The 10,711-nt window shown below is 44.2% G+C and overlaps 1 protein-coding gene across 1 annotated transcript; it reads right to left on the bottom strand.

The window, feature by feature from the left end:
- Nucleotides 1–5,041: 5,041 nt before the first annotated feature.
- On the bottom strand, nucleotides 5,042–9,711 carry LOC148594106 (coiled-coil domain-containing protein 81-like). Its single transcript, XM_088528008.1, has 6 exons — nucleotides 9,595–9,711; nucleotides 9,014–9,170; nucleotides 8,185–8,441; nucleotides 6,554–6,639; nucleotides 6,173–6,267; nucleotides 5,042–5,073 (listed from the first exon to the last, which is right to left on the bottom strand). The coding sequence occupies exons 1-6, from the start codon at nucleotides 9,709–9,711 to the stop codon at nucleotides 5,042–5,044; spliced, it is 744 nt and encodes a 247-aa protein (XP_088384134.1).
- Between the last annotated feature and the right edge of the window lie 1,000 nt (nucleotides 9,712–10,711).

Genomic DNA, 10,711 nt, shown 5'->3' with positions numbered 1-10,711 from the left:
CCCTTCTGTGGGGGTTGGATGGCCCATCTGCAATAATGACTTGCTAGCTAGCGAGGTGTACTGCTTCCTGGGACTCAGATTCAGGTTGCTGTAGAGAGGTTGCTGAAGTTTGTCCAATCCTTGGACTATTATCCCCTTCGCATCATCCACGTGCATGCTGATCATCCTGCCAGGAGTCTTTGAATGTACCAAGAGTTCCTACAAGACTCTGGGAGTTGAGGAGTGGGGTCATGTGGGTTAGGTGTACTTCCCCTGACATTGCTGGTGAAGGGAAATAACTTAAGGAGAAATGGATGGATCCTGCTGTTCAGCACCTAGTTATGCAGCTGTGTTAATCACAAGGATTTGGCTTTAAAACCACAGGACCCCTTTTGAGTATTAAGGATTGATAAGAAGAGATAGAATCCACCCCACAAAGATGTCTTTTATCTTTGCCAACAGGCTGCCTAACCTCGTAAGAAGACTAGGAAAGATGGGGGAAGGAGAAGACAACCCACAGTCAAGGTGTGCTGCACTAGATTGTCAAGTAAAAGCAGGATGTGTAGACAAGAATCCTCTAAAGAGATATAGCTTTTTTATTCACTTGAGTCTCCTCTTCATGATCCTTCTATCTACTGTTATCTCTTGTCTGTCCCTGTGTGACGTTCTTCATCACAGATGTTGGTGTTGTGAGCAATGCCTGCATTTTTCTAGGAGACATGTGCCTGCAAAAACAGACAGAAATCCCCTCTCAGGCTCTGGTTTAAATCATTCTGTTTCTTTGGCTTCTGATCCCAGGTCTCCCCATGGCTTGACAGAGGATGGTCAAGGCTCAGAGGTTTGGATCCTTGATGCTGTGAATGTGTCTGTGCTACTAAGCTGCCCCTGCTGGGACCAAGTGCCAAGGTTACACATACCTTCTTGGTGACATTTCGAGCAAACTGTCACCCTCTTCCCCTGAAGATGATTCTCCATTCCCTTTCCAGGTCCCTATCACTCTCTCTGTGAGATCTGGGCTGCTCACCTTCCTCCTAATGGTGGCAAAAGGGATTTGAATGGTGCCCCAATAAGCAGTGGGTTTCTGTAAAGGAAGGGATAATGTCAAAGAGGTGTGATGCAAACAGATGGGGTTGCATGCCAGCATACGGATTCTAGAAGTGACTTCTGGCCAGAATATTGTGGCAGTAGAGGGCAGAACCAGAAGAAGGACTTCAGCATGGCCAGCAGTTGGACGCTGAAGCCTGACCAGGATTTCACTGTGATACCAAATTGACCCTTTGCTAATCATCACATACTTGATATCCTAGATAAAGGGAACGAATGCCTATTCGCACACAGGGAGCTAAGAAGGAAAACTCTTCTCTCTTGGCATCTCAACTGGAAGTTCTTGATGACCTCGTGTAACTTTAGGTTATGAGTGAGCATCAGTCCTCATGCCTACACTTGTATCTGCATTAATAGTTGTCATAACCATTGCAACAAGGCAGGAGGATTTCAGTGGAGGCAAATGGTGCCTCCTCTCTTAACTCCATCAGGTGAGGGTGAAGGTGATTGCTGTCCCACTGCTTAAGACTGATGGAAAACTCTGAAGAGAAACACCATTGCGTGGTAACCTGTGCCTTTCTTTCACCAAGAGAACGTGGAGTACCTGCTCTTGATCTTCCTGTGCCTGTTATATATGCTTTTGTAAAACAATTCCATGGCTTTGACAAGCAAGTTAGCAGAGTATGAATTTGTTTGTTGTTGCATTCATTGTTCTTTTAAGGGATTTCTTTGATTAGAAATCCCTTAAAAGAACAAAAAGAGCCCTTTCTTTCTAATTAAAAGACCCTCTTTTTTTCCGAACTCTTTTTGTGTTTTCCATTTCACCCAGTAGTTATCCATAATACTTCAATAGATACAGTTTCTACTATTTGCAGGGGTAAAAAGTAGCGAGCAGTTTAGATGGAAGTGTGGGCTGAGGGCCTACCACTTATCAGCACTGAAGGCCTGTAATGCTGCAAAGATGTTTGTTACACTCGTTCTCTCTTTTTTTTTTGTTCAATGAAGTGCAGGTTAAAAACTTCATCTCTACAACTTCATCCCTACTTCATCCCTACTTCATCCCTTTTTTAAAAAAATGTCAAAATGCTTGGAAGGAAACCCTAATGCTTCAGTTAAAAATTAAACATCCAGAAAATGTGCCTTCCTCTTACAAATAATATTCTCGATGATACCAATACAGAGAAGAGAAAATAAAAGAACTAGATGCCATAGAGGTAGCCTAGATATGGCTGAAGTCATTGGACTGTAAGCAGATGTGTCCAAATGCAACTGTGAATACTTGAGGCAGTGGTTTTTTGAATTCAGGACATCACCATGACAGATTGCTGGCTTTGTTCTTTGTCTTTTTAAATCACTTCTCCCTTACAGTAGTAATCATGCAAGCATGACAGATAGCAGTCATCTGCCCTGAAATTTTGCAGCAATGATGCCATGGTGACTTAGAGACCTTCAAAGCTCGGCTCTTGTGGAAGAGAGAAAAGCTATTTTTCTGAGTTTTTCAAGACATTTCTGGTACCTGGGCCTTCTGCAGACAATCCCTTTCTCTCCTTGCTGTTGATGAAGCTAACCTTGTACTTGCTGTCTTCAGGTACTTCTTACGTAAGGCTTCCCAGTGTTTACCTTGATCCTTCCTCACAGGGAGAAAGCAGAATTCCTGAAGGGTCAGAGAAATGGCACAGCAGCAGTGGGAGGCTCATTTGTGTTTTGTGGGATTTTTTTATATCTCACTCTCTCTTCTGCCCCTTGCCTTTAGCCTTTCTATTAGCTGTGTTTGCTCCTCAGTTTTAACAGGCACAAGCTGACAAATGATCTGAATTCAAAAGCCTGGCATTTTTGTTTTCATTATGAGCAGTGCCTTTTTAATCTCCATTAGGGATCGTGTCAAGGAAGATGGTCTGATATGCTGAATAAGCTGATGAGAGCAAAGAACAGACTCCAAAAATACAAACAACTAAACACACATGGTTTAAAGGAAGCTTAAGAAGAAATCAATGTTCAAATGACTTCACACAGATATTTATGACTCTGTAGACATATAACTGTGCTATTCTACAATGAACAAGAATTACACAAGAATTACATCATTCTATATCATGTACCTGTTCTGATCTGCCATGACTGTCACAAATAGTTTGTGTAGATTTGGGTCCGGTTACAGGAACGTTGTTGCCTTGACTTTTCTTTTTCCTGGACATTCTCCACTGCAAAACAGCCAGCTCACTGCAGAACACAAATAGATGGAGTTAGTGGGAGCACATGGAAGATCTTGATCCTTTGCTCATAGGCTGGGCACTCATCTCTACCACAGAAGCATGTGTTGGGAACAGTCTTTCTTTCTCCTGGGGTTGCTGAGGGTGGAAGGATTGGCACTGACTGAGGGGAAACTACCCATATCTTGATATATTTACCACTTCAGTTTATCTTCTCGATCCTTCTCTTCATGCCTGTGTCCTCTCCGCCTTCGGTCAACCTGTCCCAGGATGCATGTCACTACCTTGCGCAGGGCCTGGTTTGTCCCTGGGGAAATCGTCCTATGAAAACAGAAAGAAACACTCTCTCACACTCTGGTTGAAACCTTCCTTCCTTTTACCTTCTCCAGGCCCTGCCCCCAGAGTCTCACTTGTGCCCACAGCACTCTAACTCAAGATGAGGTTTGGCATTTGCTTTGGGCTGCAGAAAGGCAACTGGAGTTTGGGATTTCTGACCCCAGACCCCCTCATGGCTTGACAGCTCAGAGGATGGCCACAGCTCGGGGATTAGGATCCCTGGCCCTACAGAAGGGTCTTTGCTACCCAGCTGCCCCTGGCAAACTTACCTTTTTGGAGGTATCTCCAGTGAGTTGTCACCTTCCTCTTCTGAAGAGGATTCTCCATCCTCTTTCATGTTTCCCATCATTCTCTCTATGAGATCTGGGCTGGTCGCCTTCCTCCTCATGGCGGCAGAAGGGCTTTGAGATGTGCCCCAATAAGCTATGGGTTTCTGTAAAGGTAGGGAGAAGCATGCTGCAAAAAAAATGAGCTGTTCGTCAGCCTACAGATCCCAGAAGGGACTTCTGGACAGGATACTGTGGCAGTAGAGGGGGAACCAGAAGAAGGACCTCAACGTGGCTAGGAGTTCAATGCTGAAGCCTGACTAGGGTTTCATTGCATTGCCAAATTGCCCCCATTTCTCACGAGACTATTGTTCCCTATGCTGCCATTTCGCAGTAACAATTCCATGAATACGTGAAATAACTTGCAATCTAAAGCTTTTCTGAAAGAGGGATATGCTTTTTTCCCTTATATATTTTAAAATGCTGCCAGTACCCTGGCCCTCTGTGGCTTATCCTTTCCTCTTCCAGGGATCACTGGTGCCACTTTTTCCTTTTCTTTCCTTCTGTCTTTCTCTTTCTTTTGCCATTCTTTCTTCTTTTGTCTTTCTACAGCTTGAAGTTCACGGAGACCTCTTTGGTGTCGTTTCTTAACCTGGAGAATTCTTCTCTGGAGTATCACAGAAAGGTAAGATCAGTAGTGTCAGTCTCATCTGCTTCAGTTTTTTATATTTTTTCTCATTATTTATTTCTCACCCTCTTTTCTGTACCTTTTTGTCAGACATTTTTTTCTCCTGAATTATCATGGTTTCAATCAAGGTGTGAACTAACCCGTCATCTTAAAAACTCCTAATCCCTGTCCCATAAAAGCCTGTCATTTTGATTTTGAACTTCATTTTGAATAGCGGCAAGGAAGATGTTCTGACACATTTCATGAGACAGGAGAAGTCAGGAACAGCTTCTAAACACAGTCACTCACTTCTTCTAAGGCTCTAGAACAAGTCACTTAATATTCAAATGAGGAAAACATTGAGGCATCTTTTCAGACTCACTGGTCATAGAACTGTGCCTTTATACAATGAACTACAAGACAAGCATTACATCACTCCCTATAATATACCTGCTCTTTTGTCTTAATAGCTTCAGTAATGAAGTTTACAAGTTGTGGTCCAGAATGAGAGATTTCTTTCTTTTTGTCTTCCACTTTCTTCACTGAGCTACACTGAACTGGTGGTGGTTGACTAAAAAGGCAAAACAGAATACACCTGTATGAGTTTGTCCTACATTTTGGTCTCACAAGGTGTGCCCCTGCTCCTACAGCACAAGGCAGCTAGGTCTGCTGGAGAATTAGTTGCATTCAACTGAATACGTTCAGGAACAGAGAGATAACCCCAACACCCCACCAGCATGGCTTGTGGGGGTTGTTCCCTAAGATTGTTCAGGAGGCCCAAATTAGGCCTTCTCTTGGTAGATCAAGAAGGACAGTGTCATGGGAATGGAGGCTCCTGTTTGTCATTTCAGTGCTCTGATGCCACAGATCCCTCCTGGCAGTTGCATTAATGCTCTTATTACCCAATATCCAACTACCTGCCAGAGTCAGCTCAGACACTGCGTCTGAAGGCAACCTCTCACTCCTAAAAGGATGAGAGCACAGGGTCCCTCACACCCATTTCTCACAAGTCTGACCTCCCAGGAAGCCCTTTTCCCTTGTTTTTCTGAATCTTGTCTTCCTCCTTATTGATAGAACTCTTTGGGGGTGAAGAATGCCTCTCTCTGGAGAGAAGGTGATTGGCAGGAAGCATCCCTGCAAGCAAAAAAGCAGAGAACTCTTCAAACAGCTTATTTGTGACCATCCTAACAGAAATGATGTACAGATGTGCATGCATGTATTGAATCTGTGCAAGGCCATTCCCCTGGAGCTGTGTTTCCTATGCACTAGATCTTGTCCAGCTTTTAATTTCAACAGTGTAACATCACTCCCTGGAGAATTCTGATGCTACTTGCTTCTCTCATCTATATTGTGAAAAGCAGGGGGAGGCCTTGCTGAAAAATGCTGGTGACTAAATAGAACCTTTTTGGGGAAGGGGAGAGAATTTCCCATGAGGGCAACAGACTTTGGGATCTCTCTAGTGATCTCTTACGTGCAAATTCACTCCTTTGGTGTGTTCAGCCCAAAGACACTTGTGTGTTTGTGAACACTTAAGAAAGCACAGTTGGAATTTATGACTTTCAAAATGAAATGAAGCTGCATATGCATTGTACTATAGCCTTGCCTGCCTATAACGTCCCATCAGTAAGGAAAGTGTTCAAACACTTCCCAGGTCTCAACTGTTCCACTACCTTTTTTGTTGTCATTAGCATCCTTATCCATCTTCTGTTCTTGGGTGAGCTCTGTGGGTCCTTCTGTGGCAGGCTGCACAATCTGAAGTTCATACCTGGAAACCAGAAGACTCCACTTTGAATAAGAGCTCCATATTTGCTTTGCATTTGTCTTAATAATCTGGTCACAAAGATACTGGAGAGCTAATGTAGTATTTCTGGTAACAGAGCAGAATATGCAGATATGCAGCGTCATTCTAGACTATACGCACAAAGTGTGTCATGTATCATAAAGCTCTAGTGCTGATTAGTTCTGAATAGCTTCCTGAGAGGACTTCATATGCACAACCAGAGAAGGTCCCTGCTCAGTGAGCGAGGAAAACCTGAACCCTACATACTCACTGTGGAAAGACAATGACACTTCCAGAGTGGATCTGGGAAGCCACAGTCTCAGTGCCTGACAGGACAGAATCCCTCATATCTGGCATCTGCAATAGCGACAGAGACACGTCAGACAATACCAAGAAAATTGTCTTGTTTGTCACACAAGCATCAAACCACTATCCTGCTCCTGTGTCTCTGAAACCCTGCCACCACCTTCATTAACAGTAGTAACAGTAATAAAGAGAAGCTGTTAAACAGATAATTTAGAATAGCTAATGGCATTATCATTTTTTTTTCCTGAGGTCAAGAATCATGAGACTCAGGCAGGAAGCCCATTCTTTTGTAATAGATTTGATTAGCTGAGATTTCTGGTTGCTGGGTTCTATCTGTTGTTTTGTTGTGACTGTTCCAGCAAAAAACTCAGATGTGGGCTAAACCGCAAGGCAGTCCTTGAATGGAAATGATTACATTTGCTGCTTGGAATTAGAAAGGCATAATCCTTCCTGTTCCATTGCACAGTTTTAAGACCTGGGAATGCCAAATATTTGAGGGGGTCTGGATCTTGGATGGGGACCTGCTGGAGCAAAGACCAGAAAAAATATCCCCAAAAAGAGAGCTAGTTGGAAGAGACAGAGATGGGAACCAGGACTGTGCTGCAGCATAGCGGTTTGTCCCTTCCCTCAGAGAGAATGAGGGGCTCAGTCTGCCTGTGCCTCTTGGTCTTGCCCAAGTCAGTGAGCAGCATAGAATCATAGAATGCTTAAGGTTGGAAGGGACCTCTAGAGGTCATCTAGTCCAACCCCCCTGCACACGCAGGGTCACCTAGAGCACGTGGCACAGGACTGCGTCCAAGGGGGTTTTGAAGATCTCCAGAGAAGGAGACTCCACAACCACTCTGGGCAGCCTGTTCCAGGGCTCTGTCACTCTCACTGTTAAATTTTTTTTCCTTAAGTTCATGTGGAACTTTTGGTGCTTCAGTTTGTGGCCATTTCCTCTAGTTCTGTTGGTGGCCACCATTGAAAAGAGGCCAGCACCATCCTCTGCACTCCCTCCCTTGAGGTACTTATATACACCGATTAGATCCCCTCTCAGCCTTCTCTTCTCCAGGCTGAACAGTGAAAGTCATACTGGACAGGGAGAAGGTGAGGGGGAACAAGAGAACTCAGGTTTGTTTCATGAAATCATCAGGCATACATTGTCTAATAGGGGCTCAAAAATATTTGCGTGCAGCAGACGATGAAATTGCCAAACCCTCTGCCTCAGAACCCCAAACACAATCAAAGCTGAAACTCATTAATAAGTATCTGATGCTGTTAACTCAGAGCAGCACCAACCCAAATGGCTTTCTAGGAGGGAAGTGTAATGGCAAATACCAATGAGGTCTGGCCTATTCTTAGGCTTTTTCCCAAAGCCCCTGAGGATAGCAGTGAGGTTAGAGAGTCTTTGATCGGACCCAACACAGTTTTTCTTACATCGTTCTGCTGCCAAGATCTCTGAATGTGAGAGAAGGCCTTTACAGAGAGCTACAGCCCATTTCTAGTCCCAGAAGCTAGACCACTTTTGGAAAGAAGAGCTGTAAGTTCCTTTCTCCTTTAAGTATACAGCAAAAGAACTCCAAGTAGTACTAGAAAAAAAAAAAAAAACCTTACTTCAAGAAGAGCTTCTAGCATCTTTTCAGTCCCGTTCAGTCTTTTCAGAAAGTCCTTATAGAATCTTATTTTCACATCTTTCCCCTGGATAACAAGCATGCCAATATCATTCAAAACAAAGGCAACATTCTTGCCATTTTCTATGCAGAGAGAGAAAAGACGCATGGTCTGTTCTATGCAATCCTGCACTGTCCTCTGAGAAATGGAGATGTCTGAGGCTATCCGAGCATACTGCAACTGCTCAATGTGGTTATGATCTGGAAAGCAGCATAAGAAGAACAAAGCATTACTGAAATGGTAAACAGAAAAAAAAATCAGCATATGCCAGGACTGGAGGTGATATAGAGCACAGGGCTGTCTTGTTGGCACCCACTTCCTGGAAGAAGCTCAAAGTTCTCTTACAACTGAGATGCCAAGGGGACAGCAATAATTTCTTCAACACGGATATAGGAAGAAAGTCTTTTAGGCTCCTGACATGAACAGTACACATGACAGCAAGACAAGCAGGGAGGATGGAGCCAGTCTCCATGACACAGGGTATAATGCATCCGTTCTTTCAGGCCATGTACTTTGGGTTTGAAGAAAATTAGCCATGGCATGTCAAATGGCTGGAATGAAGAAAGAAAATGAAAGGATTTCATAACAGCCCTTACAGTTCTTCTCTGCTCTTCCCTCTCCATCCCCCAAGTTGATCTGCAAATGTCTCCACTGTTTGTGTCAGTGACTCCCCCGGCCTGACGGTAACAGCAAACAAAAGGCAGGGTACTTTGAAAGAAGAGAATCACTCAGACACAGCTGCAAGAGTGAGCAAAGGTACTTTCCTTCTTACCTGGAACATCTTTGTTGTCATACGGGAGATCATGAGCTCTTGCAAGAGCCCTTGAAAGACGAAACACTGGTCTCTCAATAACCACAAGGTCATTCTTTCTATTCTGTACCCGCTCTCTAACAACAGCGAATGTCCCCAATCCAGCAATTTTGACAGGCTGAAAAAGGAAAGTATGATTTGAAGCATTCTTGTTATGGAAAAAATTAATAGGTTGTACCTGAACTAGGCACCTGGGGGAGCTTTGGCAAAGACCTACACAGTCTGCAGCTCTTCTTCTTCCTATTTTTCACTAGCAACTGTCCAGTGTAGTCAAAGTTAAGCAATGATCCCTTGACTAGAAGGGACCTACAGACACTTCAGAAAGTGTCCATCACTTTCTGAAACTGCGCTTGGACATTCACTTTTCTCTCAGTTGACAGGGAAGCTGGTTTATGGCACATTAGTCAACCATGGTGTCTGTGGTTCTGGGGCATTTTCTGGCTTCCAAAGGACAGGAAGAATAATTGCACTGCATGACATGGAGATATTAAGATGGCTGAAACCACTAGGGTGTGAGGGGAGGAACAGGAGGCGAGTCCCACCTGGAAGAGCGTGAGCTGTAGACTAAGGTAAGAGGATGTACAAGTCCAGATTTTATTGAACTCTGGAAAACAAATGATAAGATATGTCATTCTCTGAGCCACCAGTCTCTTAACCATTCAGTTCAACCGAGAAAGGTAGCAGATGCAAGCCCCAAAGAAATTCTTCTGTCATTAGAACTGCAGATGGGATCTGATTGACTCCAGACTAAAATCTTGATTCTGACCTCAGGAGAGGTCTGGGGCAGAGTCTGGGGCAGAGTCAGGATCTCTGACTCTGGGCGGAGAAAGGACAAGGGCCTAGGAGTCCTGGCAGCCACACTGACCTCTGAGCCATATGGCATCATCAGACAATTCCCCTGTTGGAGCCACCAGTCTTTTCCAAGTCTCGAGGCCCAGAGTTTTGATAGTTATTACTGTCTATGCCAATACTCATGAAAGAACTCCTGAAGATATTACCATTTTTTTTCAGCTTCACAATTGTTGGTGACAATTTAGAACTCAAGGTGCCAGACAGCAGGTATTTCGCCATCTTTGATCCACTCTTACTTGATGTCAAAACCTGCAGCAAAAGGGCAAAAATCAGTCTGCTCATTCCTTGTTAAAGAATTCTCCTCTCTGACCTTTTCTCCTTCATGAAACTACCCTCAGTCTTGTCCCTCTGCCTCCCTTCACTTTCTCCTGTCCATTGTAAAGCAGTTGCTCCAGAGTGGAGTAGTGGTGAGCACAATCACAGGTGCCTGTGTTGTGATTTCATTCCATCCTTAATGGGAAGTGTGGGGAGATCCTGAGGTTACAGTGGGTAGAAGGGAGCTGTCATTGTGATGTGAAGTTTCTCACTGTGACCCTAGACCATGTCACAGAGGGGCTGCATGACCCCCAGCTCTTCTGGGAATTCTCGCTGAGGGAGATGAATGAGGCATTTTAAAGCATTACTTCTACCCCATTGTCCACTCCATTAGCAGGCAGTGGGACAAGAAAAAAACAGGAGGACTTTCCTGGGCTGAGGTCACCCCTGCACTGCATTTCACTGACCCCTGCAAGTGGGGACACTGCACTAAAGTTGTTGGCAATGAGGGGCTGCATTGGGCTCTGAAGGAAGGGAGAGATAAATGAAAGA

This window comes from Tinamus guttatus, unplaced genomic scaffold, assembly GCF_059628265.1.
Source record: "Tinamus guttatus ecotype Peru unplaced genomic scaffold, ASM5962826v1 Tinamus_guttatus_pri_ptg000297l, whole genome shotgun sequence".
In the NCBI taxonomy this organism is placed as follows: domain Eukaryota; kingdom Metazoa; phylum Chordata; class Aves; order Tinamiformes; family Tinamidae; genus Tinamus; species Tinamus guttatus.
The sequence above is the reverse complement of the archived record's forward strand: the minus strand, read 5'-3'. Positions and strand labels throughout refer to the sequence as shown.